Raw genomic sequence first — 23,291 nt, 5'->3', positions numbered from 1 at the left:
CGGGTGACTGCAGGAAAAGGCTGCACGATTACAGAACTTGGCCACCCAGGAATAGGTTTAAAAAAAAAAAAAAAAGGTTAAAAATGTAAACAAAAAGTATATTAGACACTTGCAGAACTTTTTCGTTTATACAGCGATTTATTCACATTAAAAAAAAATAAGAAAACAAAAAAAAATGTTCACGTATTCCACCAGTCTCTAGCGAGCGAGCCTCAGCCGGCACCTACGAAGACGTCCGATACGGACGCATTAAATGAAGATGAATTTTGCAAAAAAAATTAAATAAAATAAATAAATGTCTCCGCTGGACGGAAGCATCAAAGGGAAGAAAATGAAGATGGATGTTGGCGATTTCGCGTCTTCTCCGCAGCTTTTTTTTTATTTTTATTTTTTCGTAGTCTGACCGCACTATTTGCCGGGAGTCTCTGCTGACATCTTCAGGCTGCGGCTAAATACGGGGGCCGGGTGATTATCACTTTTGTCGGCTGCTGCAAAAAGTGATTAATTCTTAGTTACGTGTGATTAACCCCCAGCAGGAATATCCATAACATCACCTGGATATCGCTTCCCAAACAGGGTGCCTCCAGCTGTTGCAAAACTACAACTCCCAGCATGCCCGGACAGCCAGCGGCTGTCCGGGCATGCAGGGAGTTGTAGTTTTGCAACAGCTGGAGGCACCCTGGTTGGAAAACACTCCCCCTATAAAGCAGAGTTTGAATGGAGATGGTGTGCAAACAAAGGTGATGTCATTTACATGGGACTGCCGCCGTCGCCGCCACGAACAAAGAGAGGCATCGGATCGGAAAGACCTAATGTTTTTTTTTCTTGCTCTGGGTTAGGGTGCGTTCACACTGAGGAATAGGAGAGGAATCCTCGTGTAAAAATGACGCTGCGGAATTTAAGGTTTTTTTATTGCGTGGAATTAACACGAAATTCTGTGCAGATTTTCCGTGCGGAATATAGGAGGAAACTTTTTTTGTTTTTGTTTTTTTTTTTTTGCTGGACTACAACCACCAATTGGAATTTCCCTTTTTATTTACAAATTTTTTCGTGCAGAATTTCCGCACAAGTTCCATGAAAATTTTGTGCGAATTTGACGCAAATTCAGTGCGGAAACGATTTAAAGCGGAATTTTTTATTTTTACCAATGACTACAAAGGACTTCTGCTCGCGTATGCTGCAAGAAGAATGAACATGTTCTTTCTTCTAGCGGAACAGAATTCCGCGAGCAAAGTAAAATACATGGAAGTCAATGGCAAAGCAGATGTTAATTATTTCCAAGCGGAGAATTCAAGAGGAATTACTCGAGTAAAAAATATTTTTTTTTTTTTTAAATGTGTTTTTCTAAGCGTTGAAAAGAATTTAGCGTATACAGTTTAAACGCAGAGCCATGTGTTGCCATGGTAACAGACTACACAAAAACCTTTTGTAGTCGGAATCTGCAGCCACGTGTTAAAGGGGTTATTTAGTTCTTCGAGATTTATCCCCCACATGTACAGGATAAGGGATACGACTATGTTCAGGCGGCGGAATGTCCGCACAGAAAATTTCCGTGCAGCCGTTATCCCCCAACATGTGGATAGGGGTATGCATATTTAATAGCTGGATAACATTTTTAAAGGGGTACCCCACTGAAAAACATTTTTTATAAAAGTCAACTGGTGCCAGAAAGTTAAACAGATTTGTAAATTAACTTCTATTAAAAAATCTTAATCCTTCCAGTACTTATTAGCTGCTGAATACTACAGAGGAAATTATTTTCTTTTTGGAACACACAGCTCTCTGCTGACAGCTTGACCACAGTGCTCTCTGGACAGTTCTTAAAATGGACAGAGATGTCAACAGAGTAGGAGAAAATCCCCATAGAAAACATATGCTGCTCTGGACAGTTCCTAAAATGGACAGAGATGTCAGCAGAGAGTACTGTGCTCGTGATGTCAGCAGAGAGCTCTGTGTTCCAAAAAGAAAACAATTTCCTCTGTAGTATTCAGCAGCTGATAAGTACTGGAAGGATTAAGATTTTTTTTTAAATATAAGTAATTTACAAATCTTAATCCTTCCAGTACTTATCAGCTGCTGTATGCTCCACAGGAAGTTCTTTTCTTTTTGAATTTCCTTTCTGTGTGACCACAGTGCTCTCTGCTGACACCTCTGTCCATTTTAGGAGCTGTTGAGAGTAGAAGCAAATCCCCATAGCAAACCTATGCTGTTCTGGACAGTTCCTAAATTGGACAGAGGTGTCAGCAGAGAGCACTGTGGTCAGACAGAAAGGAAATTTAAAAAGGAAAAAACTTCCTGTGGAGCATAAAACAGCTGATAAGTACTGGAAGGACCACACACATTAGATTAGCTGTCTGATGAATGTGTATTCAGCTGACAGCTTTCTCTCCTAATCCCCCCCCCCCCCCTCAAATATGTATATTCAGCTCAGTTGAGCGTGCATGTGTTTGAATGGAGACAGGAAATAAGCCGCTGCCAGACAACTCTACCAACTTACCTCCTCAAGAACAATAAGATTATAGCTATTTAGATTCAACATATCCGAACCTTCTCTTCCCTGACACCTGCTGTCATGGAGCCCCCCATAAACTTTAGACGGTCAATCAATCCCTATAAAATATATTGATGGGTTTGGCTGACACTTACCTAATGTGTACGGCCAGCGTTGATCACAAAAAAAAAAACAAAACAAAAAAAAACAGAAGCAAGTAATATGACTGCTGGATCAGACTACAGTTTGTGTAGTCTGTTGCCATGGATACACATAAGCCTGCATAGGAGCTGTGGACACAATAGGACAGGTGATTTATTTATTTTTTATAAAAATTACCAGCCAATCTGATGCATTCATTTTAATTCCATGAAAAGTTGGACAAAGCCTTTAGAGGAATATGAAAGGTGTTATTTTTTTATCTTTCCAATCTATCCATCTATTTATCTATCTTAATTTTTTTTCCGATTTAAAGCAGGTAAAAGCTCCGCAGGGAAGCAGATGTCATCACGGCGCTCACCGGGGGAAAATAATTACTAACCGTAATTACGGACAGTTTAAAATAACAAAAATGTATTAGGACATCAGATGTGCACAGACAACGCGTTTCGGGGGGCGGGACCCTTTCTTCGTCAGGTCCAGGAAGAGGGGCATCCCGCCCCTCGAAACGCGTTGTCCGTGCACATCTGATGTCCTAATAAATTTTTGTTATTTTAAACTGTCCGTAATTACGGTTAGTAATTATATTCCCCCGGTGAGCGCCGTGATGACATCTGCTTCCCTGCTTGTTTTTTAAATGTATTTATTTTTTTAATTTTAATTTAGTTTTTTTTTTTTTTCTCCTTCTTATTCCTTTTTTCTTCTTCTTTCAACATAGTTATTTTCCAGGTCCCAATTATAAAGGAATGGCAGCGGTCATAAGGAGGGGTGATCTTAGCGCAGCAATAAGGAGTCTTATCTGCCGCTGTCAGGAGTCTTATTCACTTCAAACTCATTCCTTAGGCTTAAGTCTTCTCTTACATCCTGCTTTTAATGGTCAGTAAACCGGGCCGGGGCTTTGTAAAGGATGAGGTCAATGGTGAGGCGCAGTCAGGGCTTCAGAGCCGTCTTCTAACCCTATAGACCTGGGGTTCCCTACCGGTGGCTGTTACAAAACTACAACTCCCATCATGCCCCGACTGCCATAGACTCTCCAGTTGCTGCAAAACTACAACTCCCAGCATGCCCTGATAGCAGCCAGCTCTCCAGCTGTTGAAAAAATACAACTCCCAGTACCTACTGCAGTGTACCCCAACCAGGGTGCCTCCAGCTGTTGCAAAACTACAACTCCCATCATGCCCTGATAGCAGCCGGCTCTCCAGCTGTGGAAAAAAATACAACTCCCAGTACCTACTGCAGTGTACCCCAAACAGGGTGCCTCCAGCTGTTGCAAAACTACAACTACCAGCATGCCCGGACAGCCTTTGGCTGTCCGGGCATGCTGGGAGTTGTAGTTTTGCAACAGCTGGAGGCACCCTGGTTGGGAAACACTGACCTACAGTGAGGAACCTGCAAACCATGCGGAAACCAGCAGAATCTTGAATTCAGCTCCAGATACATATGAAGTGGTTATATGACTATAAAACCCATGGGAGACCCCATCCCCCAAATCCCCGGGGAACAAGACTTATGCTTCACGGGTCCATTAAGAACTTAAAATAGCTGTGGATCCTCTGGTCAACACCGGTTCATCGCCCCTAGAATAGCAAAATGTACAAGAAGATAATTGGCTGCCATAACTAGACCCATAGAATGTGTGTGAGGATAAGAACCATTCAGCCCATCTAGTCTGCCCAATATTCTGAATACTATCAATAATCCCCGGGCCTATCTTATATGAAGGATAGCCTTATACCTATCTTATATGAAGGATAGCCTTATACCTATCTTATATGAAGGATAGCCTTATACCTATCTTATATGAAGAATAGCCTTATACCTATCTTATATGAAGGATAGCCTTATCCCTATCTTATATGAAGGATAGCCTTATCCCTATCTTATATGAAGGATAGCCTTATACCTATCTTATATGAAGGATAGCCTTATACCTATCTTATATGAAGAATAGCCTTATACCTATCTTATATGAAGTATAGCCTTATACATATCTTATATGAAAGATAGCCTTATACCTATCTTATATGAAGGATAGCCTTATACCTATCTTATATGAAGAATAGCCTTATACCTATCCCTATCTTATATGAAGGATAGCCTTATGCCTATCTCTATCTTATATGAAGGATATCCTTATGCCTATCTTATATGAAGGATAGCCTTATGCATTATCCCTATCTTATATGAAGGATAGCCTTATGCCTATCCCTATCTTATATGAAGGATAGCCTTATGCCTATCCCTATCTTATATGAAGGATAGCCTTATGCCTATCCCTATCTTATATGAAGGATAGCCATATGCCTATCCCTATCTTATATGAAGGATAGCCTTATGCTTATCCCTATCTTATATGAAGGATAGCCTTATGCCTATCCCTATCTTATATGAAGGATAGCCTTATGCCTATCCCTATCTTATATGAAGGATAGCCTTATGCCTTATCCCTATCTTATATGAAGGATAGCCTTATGCCTATCCCCATCTTATATGAAGGATAGTCTTATGCCTATCTCTATCTTATATGAAGGATAGCCTTATACCTATCCCTATCTTATATGAAGGATAGCCTTATGCTTATCCCTATCTTATATGAAGGATAGCCTTATGCCTATCCCTATCTTATATGAAGGATAGCCTTATGCCTTATCCCTATCTTATATGAAGGATAGCCTTATGCCTATCCCTATCTTATATGAAGGATAGCCTTATGCTTATCACTATCTTATATGAAGGATAGCCTTATGCCTATCCCTATCTTATATGAAGGATAGCCTTATGCCTTATCCCTATCTTATATGAAGGATAGCCTTATGCTTATCACTATCTTATATGAAGGATAGCCTTATGCCTATCCCTATCTTATATGAAGGATAGCCTTATGCCTATCCCTATCTTATATGAAGGATAGCCTTATGCCTATCCCTATCTTATATGAAGGATAGCCTTATGCCTATCCCTATCTTATATGAAGGATATCTTTATACCTATCCCTAATAGGTATAATCATCCCCCCCCCCATCTTAATCCCCTGAGCCATAATTCCCCCCTCCCTCTGATCCCCTTTTGCCATCATCTCTCTCTCCCCCTCCATCTTAATGCCTTTGTGCCGTTATTTCTCTCCCTCCCATACACTTAGTTTTTCCTTTTTTTTTTTACATTACCCGGCTTGTTCGGGTTCTGCTCCGAGTCACGTTCGGCACCGCACAGCAAGGTGACGTCCACCTGCGCTGTGCGGCACCTCCGAGCGACGTCAGGGGAGGTCACACGTCTCCCCAGCAACCATGCAGCCCCCATAAAGTAGCCGCGAAACTTTACCGAGATCTGCTGTGGCCATGCATGGCCGGCATTTGTCAGCGCATTGCGTACCCCGCACAACCGGTGGCGTACCCCTAGGGGTATGCGTACCACTGGTTGAGAACCCCTGACCTATATAACACTGTCTTTTATATAGCACTATGTCCTCTATATAACACCATGGAGGAGATTTATCATAACCCGTCCAGAGGAAAAGATGCCCAGTTGCCCATAGCAACCAATCAGATCACTTCTTTCATTTTGCAGAGGCCTTGTGAAAAATGAAAGAAGCGATCTGATTGGTTGCTATGGGAAACGTTTCCTCTGCACAGGTTTTGATAAATCTCCCCCATGTCCTCTATATAACACCATGTCCTCTATATAACACCATGTCCTCTTGTGGTAGTTTTTCCCCTATATAATCTCCTCTCCTCCTTTACCGTGTTGTTCCCCTTTATGTATATAAAGTCTCTATCATATCCCTCTGTCTCCTCTTTCTTCTATACATGTTCAGGTCCTTTATCCTTTCCTGGTACGTGTTATCCTGCAATCCATGTACTAGTTTAGTATCTTTTCTGAACTCTCCCTAGAGTATCTATATCCTTCTGGAGATACGGCCTCCAGTACTGCGCACAATACTCCAAGTGAGGTCTCACCAGTGTTCTGTACAGCGAAATGAGCCGCTAATACCTCTCCCTATACACCCATAAGCACTTCCCTCTTTTTACGGCTAATACCTCTCCCTATACACCGATTAGCACTTCACTTTTTAATGATAATACCTCTCCCTATACACCAATGAGCACTTCCCTTATTCTACTGCTAATACCTCTCCCTATACACCCATGAGTACTGCTGTCTCTACTGATAATACCTCTCCCTATACACCTATGACAACTTCCCTCTCTACTGCTAATACCTCTCCCTATACACCCATGAGCACTTTCCTTTCTACTGCTAATACCTCTCCCTATACACCCCATGAGCATTTTCCTCTTTCTATTGATAATACCTCTCTCTATACACCCATGAGCACTTTCCTCTTTCTACTGCTAATACCTCTCCATATACACCCATTAGCACTTCCCTCTTTCTACTGCTAATACCTCTCCCTATACACCCATGAGCACTTCCCTCTCTACTGCTAATACCTCTCCCTATACACCCATGAGCACTTTCCTCTTTCTACTGCTAATACCGCTCCCTATACACCCATGAGCACGTCCCTCTCTACTGCTAATACCTCTCCCTATACACGCATGAGCACAATCCTCTTTCTACTGCTAATACCTCTCCCTATACACCCATGAGCACTTCCCTCTTTTTACTGCTAATACCTCTCCCTATACACCCATGAGCACTTCCCTCTCTACTGCTAATACCTCTCCCTATACACCCATGAGCACTTTCCTCTTTCTACTGCTAATACCGCTCCCTATACACCCATGAGCACGTCCCTCTCTACTGCTAATACCTCTCCCTATACACCCATGAGCACTTCCCTCTCTACTGCTAATACCTCTCCCTATACACCCATGAGCACTTTCCTCTTTCTACTGCTAATACCGCTCCCTATACTCCCATGAGCACGTCCCTCTCTACTGCTAATACCGCTCCCTATACACCCATGAGCACTTCCCTCTTTCTACTGATAATACCTCTCCCTAAACACCCATGAGCACTTTCCTCTTTCTACTGCTAATACCTCTCCCTATACACCCAAGCATTCTGCTAGCATTTCCTGCTGCTCTATGACATTGTCTGCCATAACTACTCTAACTGAAAAGGAAAAGTTTTGCTTGCATGGTTTTTACACTCAGTTAGCACTGAGTCTCTTTGGAAACAGACCACAAACAAACCCATTGTAATCTGACCATGCAGTCTTATTCACTTTTACACGCCCCCTATTTGGATATGACTAGGACTATGACTTGTAGGATCAGACAACTCATTTGTGTATGGTCTGCAACCAGGGAGACACCTAGGTCTGCATACCCGCTGTATACACAATATGATAGGAACATTGTTCAATAAAATTCTCTTGCAAAGTTTCACTTAGAATTTAAGATTTAGATAACATTCAATGCAAGAAAAAAAAAATAGACAGAGTCTATAAAAATAAAAGATGATCTTCCCAGGTCTTTATCTTTTTAGTGCAATTTTGAGTGGTCGTCTTAAAAGGGTACTCCGGTGAAAAACAATTTTTTTTTTTTTAAATCAATTGGCTCAAGAAAGTAGCCACAGTACTAATCAGCTGCTGTACGCTCCACAGGAAGTGCTTTTCTTTTTGAATTTCCTTTCTGTCTGACCACAGTGCTCTCTGCTGACACCTCTGTCCATTTTAGGAACTGTCCATAGTAGGAGAAAATCCCCATAGCAAACCTCTCCTGCTCTGGACCGTTCCTGAGACAGACAGAGGTGTCAGTAGAGAGCACTGTGGTCAGACAGAAAAGATATTCAAAAAGAAAAGAACTTCCCCTGTAGCATACAGAAGCTGATAAGTACTGGAAGTATTAAGATTTTTAAATATAATTTACAAATCTGTTTAACTTTCTGAAACCAGTTGATTCAAAAAAACATGTTTTCCAGCGGAGTACCTCTTTAAAGAGGTGTCACTGTATACAGCAGTGTTTCCAACCAGGGTGCCTCCAGCTGTTGCAAAACTACAGCCTTTGAAAAGGTTTGGCGGCACTGTAGACAACGGATGGAACGGTGGCAGAACATGCACAGTCCATTCATACCAGGGACAACTATGTCCCCATTCTCCCAGATGGAATAACAAACAGAGATGGGAATACCCCTTTAAAGGCAGGCTACCTTCTGGTGGACTCTTATTCTGGTTATTCCACACCACCAGGAGCTTGGAGAGGCTGGGGACCTTGGACACCTCTGTGATGACTCTGAAGAGGCTCTCGACACGGTCGTAGGTCAACACCACAGCGGTGAACCCCTGAGATTGAGGTGGGATCAGCGGCAGGAAGAGGGGGTTGCTCACGCTGCTCCATTTCTATAGAAAAACAAAGCAAAAACAAATGCAGGAGAAAGCATAAAAAGTAGATCAAAACTGTAAAATATAAATAAAATGTCTCCATGGCAACAGACTACAAACAAACCCACTGTAGTCTGACCCTACAGTCTTACATCCTTCCACATGTTCTCTCCTTGGATAGATCATAAATTTTAGGACAACATAAGGTTTGTGTGCGATCTGCAACCAGGGAGACACATAGATCTGCACACCAGATGTATACACAATATATAATACGATAGGAAATGCATTTATTTATTTAAAGTGTACCTGTCGGCAACAAAAACTTTTTATATAACGTAGATAACATTCTATGTATATTTGTAATATACATTGGTTAAAAAATGTGTATACTTTTGGGTGAAAAAATGCTTGTCCATGCAGCTATTGCCTGTGTGTCTCTGTGAGGAGTCCAAATACAGGAAGTGAGGGCAGGACAACCAGGGCTCTGTGCAGGCTCCTGACTTGTCAATCATCCTTATGTATGAGCCTGTAGCATGTCACAGAGCTTCACTGCACAGAGCCCCGCTTGTCCTCGGTGTACAGGGCCCCGCTTGTCCTCGGTGTACAGGGCCCCGCTTGTCCTCGGTGTACAGGGCCCCGCTTGTCCTCGGTGTACAGAGCCCCGCTTGTCCTCGGTGTACAGAGCCCCGCTTGTCCTCGGTGTACAGAGCCCCGCTTGTCCTCGGTGTACAGAGCCCCGCTTGTCCTCGGTGTACAGAGCCCCGCTTGTCCTCGGTGTACAGAGCCCCGCTTGTCCTCGGTGTACAGAGCCCCGCTTGTCCTCGGTGTACAGAGCTCCGCTTGTCCTCGGTGTACAGAGCCCCGCTTATCCTCGGTGTACAGAGCCCCGCTTGTCCTCGGTGTACAGAGCCCCGCTTATCCTCGGTATACAGAGCGCTGCTTGTCCACCCTCACTTCCTGTATTTGGACTCCTCATAGAGACACACAAGCAATAGCTACAGAGACAAAAATATACACATTTTTTAACCAATGTATATCACAAATATACATATAATGGTATTATCTACATTATATAAAAAGTTTTTGTTGATGACAGGTACACTTTAATTTTTTTTTATTATTTAGAAAACGTTTTCCCCTGTCCACAGGATGTCGTGTGACCAAACACCATTCATATGAAGGGCTGCCGAATTTAAGCAAGCACTAAACATGTTTTGCAATGTTCGGAGGTCCCACGGTATCAGTGACCTCCATTCCTGTAATCGGAGGGGGTCCCATCTTTTGGACCCTCCCCCCCCCCCCACAAATCAGCTAATTATCCCCTATTCTATGTATAGTGGATAATTTTCATTTAGTTAGTTAGATGGTTGGGGGGGGGGATACCCCTTTAAAGTAGCAACAGGTGTCTAGAAAACATCTGCGCAAAAGTGAATTATAGTTACGCTACAGAGGGAACTTTTCAATTTGCATGTATTTATAGAAACTAGATAAAAACATTTTTTATAATTAATAATAATATTTGTATTCTTAATAATTAATAATAATAATGTTAAATAAATCATATTTACGGCACAGGAATACTACAAATTGTGGACTGCTGGAATCCATCATAAATCTTTAAAAAAAAAAAAAATTTTTTTTCTTTGTCTCAGCAGCCGATGCCAATGCTGCCCTAATAGAATACAATTTTTTTGGGAAGTGTCCTGGGGAAAGTACAGCTCGCCATAGCCAGCGAGGGCATCCTCAATGGAAAACGCTTTTTTTTTTTTTTTTTTTTTATTTTGCTATTTTTTATTTATTTTTTTATTCCCAGCCTGGCAGAGACTGGAAAGCCCCCAAGTATCTGAAGCCGAATTATTATTATTTTTTTTCCATGGGAAAGGAAATTGGACGCAGTGTAGCCGAGACGTCGCTCTGACACAAAGTGGGCACGCACGGAATAAAAGGAGGTAAATAAAGCCGGCGATACAGACAGATTAAATGACTCAAACAAAACGCCGGTTGTTCGTGGGCAAAGTTGACGGGGGGAAAAGAAAATGGCCAAAGAGTCCATTAAAGTTTTTCTTCTTTTTTAAGGGGGGGGGGGGCCCAATAACAGTGCGCGCTTATAAGACTGAATGGACAGAGTTACAAGACGTGAATTTTAATTCAGGGCGACCATAACTTTCAGCCTTCGCCAAGGAGATGGAACCCAGAGGGGTTGGCAAGAGCGGGCACACACACACACAGTCTGTTCCTAATAAGAGCGCCAGGCAGACCGGAGGGGGAGCGGGCACCGCTAGACAGGAATCAGTAAACACATAGGTACATTGGACCTGATTGGCAAAAGGAAAAAAAAAAAAAAAAAAATTCTAACAAATAAATGAATAAATTTACAATCTGCCATAAGACGAAGTAGGAGTGATTTGTTTCAGAATTTTTTTATTTATATATTATTTTTTTTTGTAATTCTGCCCAAAAATGCCCCATTGTTCTGTGCCACTGCCTACTGAGGGGACAGCGCCAACCAGCGCAGATCGGATGCGTTCTGTCTTCGCCACCTTGTCAGTAAAATGATACATAGTGGAAAAAAAATACAGGCTGTTTATTCCGCAAGCTAGATTTCCGCTCGGTTTTTCCGTAAAGGCTCATTAGAAAGGGACTAAAACCCCTTTTTTTCAGTCTGTAAGGCGGGTCTGAGCGGGAGCAGATGGCCATTTTAGTTCTTCATCCCATCTGCTCACCTGTGACGACTCAAATTATATGAGTGAAAGGGTAGAGGGCAAAAAAATGTACAGTGATCCCTAAACTTAACAATATTTCGTATTTTCACCATACAATACGACGCACAGTCCAGATCTGTGAAATATGTCAATGGTCGGAAGAATGGGCATTCACTGGTAAAATATCTGTATTACTGAAGCGTATGCACTGACTGGTGTCTGGTAGCGCCCCCTATAGTAAAGGGAGGTATTACATGTTCTGTACTCTTTATCTGTATTACTGAAGCGTATGCACTGACTGGTGTCTGGTAGCGCCCCCTATAGTACAGGGAGGTATTACATGTTCTGTACTACTATTTACCTGTGCCAGGGTTTGCTGCTCCAATAATAATAGCAATATTATTATTATGAATAAATAATAACATGTTGTTAAATAAGTCAAATATTTATGGCACAGGAATATTCAAATTGTTGACTAATGAAATTTATCATAAATCTTTTTTTATTTTATTATCACTATTTATTTTTTCAGTCTCGGCAGCCGATGCTGATCCCTCAACATACAATAGTTTCAGCATACAATTGTCTTTTCTGGACCATTGTAATTTGAAACCAGACTCAACATACAATGTACAGACAGCCCACATGTGTGAAACATGTCAATGGCCGGAAGAACCGGCATTCACTGGTAAAACCCCTGTATTACTGAAGTGCATGCACTGACTGGTGTCTGGTAGCTCCCCCTACAGTATGGGGAGGTATTACATGTTCTGTATTACTCTTTACCTGTATTACTGAAGTGTATGCACTGACTGGTGTCTGGTAGCACCCCCTACAGTATAGGGAGGTATTGCATGTTCTGTACTACTCTTTACCTGTTTTACTGAAGTGCATGCACTGACTGGTGTCTGGTAGCGCCCCCTACAGTACGGGGAGGTATTACATGTTCTGTACTCTTTACCTGTATTACTGAAGTGCATGTACTGACTGGTGTCTGGTAGCGCCCCCTACAGTACAGGGAGGTATTATATGTTCTGTACTACTCTTTACATGTATTACTGAAGTGCATGCACTGACTGGTATCTGGTAGCGCCCCCTACAGGGAGGTATTACATGTTCTGTACTCTTTACCTGTATTACTGAAGTGTATGCACTGACTGGTGTCTGGTAGCGCCCCCTACAGTACAGGAAGGTATTATATGTTCTGTACTCTTTACCTGTATTACTGAAGTGCATGCACTGACTGGTGTCTGGTAGCGCCCCCTACAGTACAGGGAGGTATTACATGTTCTGTACTCTTTATCAGTATCACTGAAGTGCATGCACTGACTGGTATCTGGTAGCGCCCCCTACAGGGAGGTATTAAATGTTCTGTACTCTTTACCTGTACCAGGGTTAGCTGCTCCTTTGGACACCAGGTGAGGGCGGCTCCATGTTACTTTTTTAGGACACTGTGTACTGTACAGGACCCTGAAGAAGCTCCTGTCCTCTACATAGACAGTGATTACAGCTCCCAGCAGATCTTTATTACTGGATTTGCTTCATCTATATTAGTTATCTACTTATTTTTCTTTAATCCTCACTTTTTCCTATTTTTGGATGACATTTCGGTGGCTTCAGAACCAATTACCAGGTTTCCACAGAGTTCTGGTCTCAACATACAATGGTTTCACCATACAATGGTCGTCCTGGAACCGATTAATTTTGTATCTTTAGAGACCGGTGTATTGTATTTTATCTCACAGCAGCACAGAGCATTTCAGATTATCTGTATTCGTTGTTTTGTTTCGTTTTTTTTTTAGTTACACATGGCAGGGGCAGGGACAGTGACATGTTGTAAAGAAGGGGACGCAAGTTCGGTGGGATGGGAACGCAGTCTGTGAGCAGCACAGAGTATTTCAGGAGAGGAGTTCATTTTCTAGAGACCCAAAAGAGACAATGGGGGAGATTTATCAAAACCCGTCCAGAGGAAAAGTTGCTGAGTTGCCCATAGCAACCAATCAGATCACTTTCATTTTTGAAAAGGCCTCTGCAAAATGAAAGAAGCGATCTGATTGGTTGCTATGGGCAACTCAGCAACTTTATGTGTCATTATGTCATTCTGTGAGGAGGAACAATTATGGGTGTGCAGCAGTCACATGGTTGGAGTATTTCAGTAGAGCGGTGTTTCCCCACCAGGGTGTCTCCAGCTGTTGCAAAACTACAACTCCCAGCATGCCCGGACAGCCGTTGGCTGTCCGGGCATGCTGGGAGTTGTAATTTTGCAACAGCTGGAGGCACCCTGGTTGGGGAAACGCTGTAGTAGAGGAATGGAAGAAATCTAATTGAACATTGGGTAAAATGTACTGGCACTGAACAAGATGACATACGGAGAGATTTAGGGCTCATTCACACAGAATTTCTTCCTGTAGATATTTCGGAAGGAGATTCCGCCTGGAGTGGGTGCAAGCAAGACAAATCCGTGCAAGGTCCGCTCTGAAATGCACTGTTTTAATAGACGGCAATGCAGTTCAGAGTGGATTCTGCAGAAAGAATGACCATGGTCACCATGGAATTTCCGTAGCTGGACGCTCGGTATTGTATCTCACTGAAAACAATCCAAAGCGGCTGCACCATATTTTCCAAGCGCAATTCCATTTAAGAAACTACAAAGCTTGCAGAATAGTGAGTGCAGCTCTGGGGTATAATACAGGATATAACTCAGGATCAGTACAGGATAAGTAATGTAATGTATGTACACAGTGACCTCACCAGCAGAATAGTGAGTGCAGCTCTGGGGTATAATACAGGATATAACTCAGGATCAGTACAGGATAAGTAATGTAATGTATGTACACAGTGACCTCACCAGCAGAATAGTGAGTACAGCTCTGGAGTATAATACAGGATATAACTCAGGATCAGTACAGGATAAGTCATGTAATGTATGTACACAGTGACCTCACCAGCAGAATAGTGAGTACAGCTCTGGGGTATAATACAGGATATAACTCAGGATCAGTACAGGATAAGTAATGTATGTACACAGTGACCTCACCAGCAGAATAGTGAGTACAGCTCTGGGGTATAATACAGGATATAACTCAGGATCAGTACAGGATAAGTAGTGTAATGTACACAGTGACCTCACCAGCAGAATAGTGAGTACAGCTCTGGAGTATAATACAGGATATAACTCAGGATCAGTACAGGATAAGTAATGTAATGTATGTACACAGTGACCTCACCAGCAGAATAGCGAGTACAGCTCTGGAGTATAATACAGGATATAACTCAGGATCAGTACAGGATAAGTAATGTATATATATATAGTGATCTCACCAGCAGAATAGTGAGTACAGCTCTGGAGTATAATACAGGATATAACTCAGGATCAGTACAGGATAAGTAATGTAATGTATGTACACAGTGACCTCACCAGCAGAATAGTGAGTACAGCTCTGGGGTATAATACAGGATATAACTCAGGATCAGTACAGGATAAGTAATGTAATGTATGTACACAGTGACCTCACCAGCAGAATAGTGAGTACAGCTCTGGGGTATAATACAGGATATAACTCAGGATCAGTACAGGATAAGTAATGTAATGTATGTACACAGTGACCTCACCAGCAGAATAGTGAGTACAGCTCTGGGGTATAATACAGGATATAACTCAGGATCAGTACAGGATAAGTAATGTAATGTATGTACACAGTGACCTCACCAGCAGAATAGTGAGTACAGCTCTGAAGTATAATACAGGATATAACTCAGGATCAGTACAGGATAAGTAATGTAATGTATGTACACAGTGACCTCACCAGCAGAATAGTGAGTACAGCTCTGGAGTATAATACAGGATATAACTCAGGATCAGTACAGGATAAGTAATGTAATGTATGTACACAGTGACCTCACCAGCAGAATAGTGAGTACAGCTCTGGGGTATAATACAGGATATAACTCAGGATCAGTACAGGATAAGTAATGTAATGTATGTACACAGTGACCTCACCAGCAGAATAGTGAGTACAGCTCTGGAGTATAATACAGGATATAACTCAGGATCAGTACAGGATAAGTAATGTAATGTATGTACACAGTGACCTCACCAGCAGAATAGTGAGTACAGCTCTATGTCATGGTCCTTCCCCTTGCACTAGATTTACTAGTACTGGTATAGAGTTTGAGCACTGCACCTGCTTATACTATACTGCACATAAACATAACAGGTAGCACTGAGCGTTTCCTTACAGTAAGGCCCAATATGAAGCTGCAGAATGACTGCGGAGGCCTTTATGGGGCCTATACCTAGTCATGTTCTGTGCGGAGAACCTGATGCTACCTCCATCTGATGCCTTTTATGTTAAAGTCACAATGGTTCCTGAAAAAGCGGCGGAGCTGAGGAGGCGCAGCACATCCCCTCCGGCTCCCCTGTACACAAGGCCCCCATTGTCCCATTTATTGACGACTCACGCTGATGCATATTCACAAGCATGGCCGTGCATATGGAACCAGTCAGCGGGCTGTGCCACGACCAATTATACTGTTGTGGAACATGGTATAAACAAGTCAGACTTCAGAGCTGTATGATGTGACCCAGGACTGCTGCGCACCTCCGAGCCGCCTCCGCCCCAAACATCAACCCCTTTCCTAGGAGGCCAAGACTCCTATTATCTGTAGTGCAAACAAACGGAATTCTTATCGCGACCTTAAATGTTGAGTTTTCGTTTCCATCAATAAAACCTCTTACGGGACATTACGGTGGATTGCGGCAGCGGGCGCACTGAAGTCTACTACAACTGCAGCGCCGTCCGCGTTTATTACAACTAAAAAGAAGGAGGACTATGTGCAAACAATCTAAAAACACTATTTACCCCGTCTCCAACCAGAGCAAAGCCTACATTTTCTGAAATACTCTGTGCTGCACTCAGCATTTAAAAGAAGGAGGACTATGCAGTGATCCCTCAACTTACAATCCCAATATTTTCATCTTTTCTGGACCATTGTAATTATAAACCAGACTCACCATACAATGCTATAGACCAGTGATCTTCAACCTGTGGACCTCCAGATGTTGCAAAACTACAACTCCCAGCATGCCCGGACATGTCCGGGCATGCTGGGAGTTGTAGTTTTGCAACATCTTGAGGTCTGCAGGTTGAAGACCACTGCTATGGACAGACCAGATCTGTGAACCGACCAATCAGAAAGGGCATTCACTGCTAAAACCCCTGTATTACTGAAGTGCATGCACTGACTGGTGTCTGGTAGTGCCCCCTACAGTACAGGGAGGTATTACATGTTCTGCACTACACTCTACCTGTATTACTGAAGTGCATGCACTGACTGGTGTCTGGTAGCGCCCCCTACAGTACAGGGAGGTATTACATGTTCTGCACTACACTCTACCTGTATTACTGAAGTGCATGCACTGACTGGTGTCTGGTAGCGCCCCCTACAGTACAGGGAGGGTATTACATGTTCTGCACTACTCTTTACCTGTATTACTGAAGTGTATGCACTGACTGGTGTCTGGTAGCGCCCCCTACAGTACAGGGAGGTATTACATGTTCTGCACTACTCTTTACCTGTATTACTGAAGTGCATGCACTGACTGGTGTCTGGTAGCGCCCCCTACAGTACAGGGAGGTATTACATGTTCTGTACTACTCTTTACCTGTATTACTGAAGTGTATGCACTGACTGGTGTCTGGTAGCGCCCCCTACAGTACAGGGAGGTATTACATGTTCTGCACTACTCTTTACCTGTATTACTGAAGTGCATGCACTGACTGGTGTCTGGTAGCGCCCCCTACAGTACAGGGAGGTATTACATGTTCTGTACTACTCTTTACCTGTATTACTGAAGTGTATGCACTGACTGGTGTCTGGTAGGTTAAAAAATCTTAATCCTTCCAATAGTTATTAGCTTCTGAAGTTTTCTGTCAAACTGCTCAACGATGATGTCACATCACGGGAGCTGTGCATGATGGGAGAATATCCCCATAGGAGCTGGACAGCTCCCGGGACGTGAGTCATCAGAAAGCAGTTAGACAGAAAACAGCAACTCAACTTCAGAAGCTAATAACTATTGGAAGGATTAAGTTTTTTTAATAGAAGTAATTTACAAATCTGTTTAACTTTCCGGAGCCAGTTGATATATATTAAAAAAAAAAGTTTTTGCCCGGAATACCCCTTTAATACTTCTATGCCATTGCTAATGCTGCAGAAAGATATTTGTTACAATTAACCTGTATATATCCGCTTGCTATTTGCTTGTAACTAAGATGAAGACCTTGTGACGAGGCCAAAAGAAGCAAGAAAAAGAAGAAGTTGGAAGTTAGAGAAAACGTGCCCGTGGATACAGACCTAAGACTGTCATCCCGGACTTTTCCAGGCAACCAGAGCCCTTGGAAAGCTGAACTAATTTACGCAGACTAAAGTAATCAACAGCCGAGCTGAGAGGTTCGCTACGAGCTAATTTACTGTAAGTTCGCTCAACTCTATTATTTATTTTATTTATTAATTTTAATTTATTTAATTAATTTATTTTCATTTATTTTTATTTAAATAAATAAATTAAAATAAAATAAATAACATTTAAAATAAATAAAAATAATTTATATAGTGCCCTTGGTTCCAGGGCACTTTACATATGATAACAGTATATAACACTAAACAATGCTATTCCGCCTCCTTCCTTGCTTTATTTTAGAAGGGAAAAAAAGCGGATGACTGTATATATATATATATATATATATATATATATACAATTTCTCCTTTCTCCAAAGAGAGCAGCTGGCATTTTGTCCTGAAATACTCTGCGCTGTCATATAGGGATTTACGCAGTGATTGCAGTAAAGTCAACTACTACTACTACTACTACTGCAATACTTTACAATAAGATAGGAGGCAAAAGGAATGATGATTCTATGTATCCTCAAACAAACTAAACCTGTGAGGCAGTGTTTCCCAACCAGGGTGCCTCCAGCTGTTGCAAAACTACAACTCCCGACGTGCCCGGACAGCCAACGGCTGTCCGGGCACGCTGGAAGTTGTAGTTTTGCAACAGCTGGAGGCACCCTGGTTGGGAATCACTGTATTAAAAAAGGGTACTCCCCTGGAAAACATTATTATTATTATTATTAATAATTTGAAATCAACTGGTGCCAGAAAGTTAAACAGATTTGTAAATTACTTCTATTTAAAAATCTTAATCCTTCCAGTACTTATCAGCTGTTATATGCTCCACAGGAAGTTAATTTCTTTTTTGAATTTCCTTTCTGTCTGACCACAGTGCTCTCTGCTGACACCTCTGCCCATTTTAGGAACTGTCCAGAGTAGGAGCAAATCCCCATAGCAAACCTATCCTGCTCTGGACAGTTCCTGACATGGACAGAGGTGTCAGCAGAGAGCACTGTGGTCAGATAGAAAGGAAATTCAAAAATAAATTAAACTTCCTGTGGAGCATACACCAGCTGATAAGTACAGGAAGGATTAAGATTTTTACATAGAAATAATTTACAAATCTGTTTAACTTTCTGGCACCAGCTGATTTAAGAAAAAAAATGTTTTCCAGTGGAGTACCCCTTTAAATCAACTGGTGCCAGAAAGTTAAACAGATTTAAAAATTACTTCTAATTTAAAAATCTTAATCCTTCCAGTACTTATCAGCTGCTGTATAATACAGAGGAAGTTCATTTCTTTTTGAATTTCTTTTCTGTCTGACCACTGTGCTCTCTGCTGCCACCTCTGTCCATGTCAGGAACTGTCCAGAGCAGGATAGATTTGCTATGGGGATTTTCTCCTGCTCTGGACAGTTCCTGACATGGACAGAGGTGTCAGCAGAGAGCACTGTGGTCAGACAGAAAAGAAATTCAAAAAGAAAAATGACTCATTCTATAAATAAGTTCTTTTCTGTTTGAACATCCTTTCTGTCTGACCACAGTGCTCTCTGCTGACACCTCTGTCCATGTCAGGAACTGTCCAGAGCAGGAGAGGTTTTCTATGGGGATCTACCTGTACTCTGGACAGTTCCTAAAATGGACAGAGGTGTCAGCAGAGAGCACTGTTGTCACACAAAAAGGAAATTCAAAAAGAAAATAACTTCCTCCATACAGCAGCTGATAAGTACTGGAAGGATTAAGATTTTTTTTTAATAGAAATAATTTACAAATCTGTTTAACTTTCTGGCACCAGTTGATTAAAAAAAAAAAAAAAAAAAATTTCCACCAGAGTACCCCTTTAAGTAATCATAACACTTCTTTACACAGTCGTCAATACTGGGTGCACTGACTTTTTTTTGCTATACTTGTAGCTATAAAATGAAAGTTTTACGAATTTAGCCGCGTGTAGTTAACGGAATATCTGGAGCTGTTAATTTGCATACCTGCTACCGAATAATTTGGAACTGTGACCCCCCCTCGGGAGATCTATGAACACAGATTCCCCACATAAGACACTTGTGTCCCCGTAAGATGAGACAGATCCCAGTTATTAGCAGGTGTCGCCCAAATGCCAGATATAACAACCACAGGAACCCTGCAGCTGTCCGTCACCACCTGCTGACCCCCGAGAGGACAGCGAAGGACGCAGCCGCCCTTGGAAGGGGACCACCGTACGCCCTGGCATAACTGGACAATGCCCCAAAGGGCCAGGGGGCCCCCTCATCATGTCAGGCTGCAAAGCCATTAACACTCCGACCATTAAAGGCTTCTAACTAACAAGTGGCCCCTGGATGGGAAAAAAAAAAAAAAACACTTTCAAATGGTCCTTCAACTGGAGGGCTGTCAAGAGCCGACCCCCTGCCTGCCGTCTGCTGTCTGAGACCTCTTGACCTCCAGGGCTTCAAAAGGAGAAATCAGGCACCGGTAAAGCCAATAACTCAACGCCAAGTGGGGACATGTCGGCTGCTGAGCACCAGGAGGAAATGGGCAGAGGCGGCCCCGGTACTATGACAGGGTGTGAAATCCTGATTGACAACCAAATCGTAGTTCCCGCTGATCTTAGCTGCTGCCGCTCGTTACTAGACAGGACGCTCGGTGGCTGAAGAGCTGACACTCAGATGGAAGATCGCTCCGCGACATCAGAAACAGCATATATACAATCAGTACAGGAGAAGTAATGTAATGTATGTACACAGTGACCCCACCAGCAGAATAGTGAGTACAGCTCTGTAGTATAATACAGGATATAACTCAGGATCAGTACAGGATAAGTAATGTAATGTATGTACACAGTGATCCCACCAGCAGAATAGTGAGTACAGCTCTGGAGTATAATACAGGATATAACTCAGGATCAGTACAGGATAAGTAATGTAATGTATGTACACAGTGACCTCACCAGCAGAATAGTGAGTACAGCTCTGGAGTATAATACAGGATATAACTCAGGATCAGTACAGGATAAGTAATGTAATGTATGTACACAGTGACCTCACCAGCAGAATAGTGAGTACAGCTCTGGAGTATAATACAGGATATAACTCAGGATCAGTACAGGATAAGTAATGTAATGTATGTACACAGTGATCACACCAGCAGAATAGTGAGTACAGCTCTGGAGTATAATACAGGATATAACTCAGGATCAGTACAGGATAAGTAATGTAATGTATGTACACAGTGACCTCACCAGCAGAATAGTGAGTACAGCTCTGGAGTATAATACAGGATATAACTCAGGATCAGTACAGGATAAGTAATGTAATGTATGTACACAGTGACCCCACCAGCAGAATAGTGAGTACAGCTCTGGGGTATAATACAGGATATAACTCAGGATCAGTACAGGATAAGTAATGTAATGTATGTACACAGTGGCCTCACCAGCAGAATAGTGAGTACAGCTCTGGAATATAATACAGGATATAACTCAGGATCAGTACAGGATAAGTATTGTAATGTATGTACACAGTGGCCTCACCAGCAGAATAGTGAGTACAGCTCTGGAGTATAATACAGGATATAACTCAGGATCAGTACAGGATAAGTAATGTAATGTATGTACACAGTGACCTCACCAGCAGAATAGTGAGTACAGCTCTGGAGTATAATACAGGATATAACTCAGGATCAGTACAGGATAAGTAATGTAATGTATGTACACAGTGACCTCACCAGCAGAATAGTGAGTACAGCTCTGGAATATAATACAGGATATAACTCAGGATCAGTACAGGATAAGTAATGTAATGTATGTACACAGTGACCTCACCAGCAGAATAGTGAGTACAGCTCTGGAGTATAATACAGGATATAACTCAGGATCAGTACAGGATAAGTAATGTAAGGTATGTACACAGTGACCTCACCAGCAGAATAGTGAGTACAGCTCTGGAGTATAATACAGGATATAACTCAGGATCAGTACAGGATAAGTAATGTAATGTATGTACACAGTGACCTCACCAGCAGAATAGTGAGTACAGCTCTGGAATATAATACAGGATATAACTCAGGATCAGTACAGGATAAGTAATGTAATGTATGTACACAGTGACCTCACCAGCAGAATAGTGAGTAGAGCTCTGGAGTATAATACAGGATATAACTCAGGATCAGTACAGGATAAGTAATGTAAGGTATGTACACAGTGACCCCACCAGCAGAATAGTGAGTACAGCTCTGGGGTATAATACAGGATATAACTCAGGATCAGTACAGGATAAGTAATGTAATGTATGTACACAGTGACCCCACCAGCAGAATAGTGAGTACAGCTCTGGAGTATAATACAGGATATAACTCAGGATCAGTACAGGATAAGTAATGTAATGTATGTACACAGTGACCTCACCAGCAGAATAGTGAGTGCAGCTCTGGAGTATAATACAGGATATAACTCAGGATCAGTACAGGATAAGTAATGTAATGTATGTACACAGTGACCCCACCAGCAGAATAGTGAGTACAGCTCTGGGGTATAATACAGGATATAACTAGGATCAGTACAGGATCTATTCACCTGGGAAAACTGCCCTACGTCCTCATGATTGTTGGGGGTCCCACCAATTAGCTAGTTATTCCCTAATCTGTGGATAGCGCATAACCTTTAATTTTAGGAGAAACCCTTGAAGCACCTGGTCTCACATTTTATGGTTGACCATTTCTTTAAATGGCTACATGTAATACTACGTTTCACCTGTAGTGGCTGCTGCAGTATACATGTATCTCCAATGGCTTGAGGAGCTGGATTCACAGCGATCAGCTGATCGTAGGGATGGCTCTTGTATTATTAGACTTGCTTGTGACGGGATATACTATCCGGGGCTTGACCAGTGGCAGATTCAATGCTATGGCTGCACAATATATCACAATCGCATCGCTATTTTTGAGAATTGCGTTATACCGACATGGCCCTCCCTGGGAATATCACAGACGCTGGAGCTGGGCCGCCGCCGAAATTCAAATGCTAAGTCAGTGTTTTACAAACAGGGTGCCACCAGCTGTTGCAAAACTACAACTCCCAGCATGCCCGGACAGCCGTTGGCTGTCCGGGCATGATGGGAGTTGTAGTTTTGCAACAGCTGGCAGCACCCTGTTTGGGGAAACACTGTCCTAAGTAATAATAGGGGAGGGGGGGAAACATAAAAAACCTGATGCTCTGTGCGGTCCCGGTATCTTCTCTGAGCTCCCGACAATCAGCTGATTCCAGGACC

General features: G+C 42.3%; 1 protein-coding gene across 2 annotated transcripts in view; it reads right to left on the bottom strand.

Annotated features, from left to right (window-relative positions):
• Positions 1-23,291, bottom strand: part of EXT2 (exostosin glycosyltransferase 2) — a 102,413-nt gene that overhangs the window by 28,227 nt on the left and 50,895 nt on the right. For both annotated transcript variants that reach the window (XM_056527759.1, XM_056527760.1), the window contains exon 9: positions 8,765-8,954. In XM_056527759.1, the coding sequence (XP_056383734.1) occupies positions 8,765-8,954 (190 nt within the window). The remainder of the gene's footprint in view (positions 1-8,764; positions 8,955-23,291) is intronic.

The sequence above is a fragment of the Hyla sarda genome, chromosome 6 (genome assembly GCF_029499605.1).
Source record: "Hyla sarda isolate aHylSar1 chromosome 6, aHylSar1.hap1, whole genome shotgun sequence".
In the NCBI taxonomy this organism is placed as follows: Eukaryota; Metazoa; Chordata; class Amphibia; order Anura; family Hylidae; genus Hyla; species Hyla sarda.
Note: the sequence above shows the minus strand (reverse complement) of the source record. Positions and strands in the feature narration are given on the sequence as shown.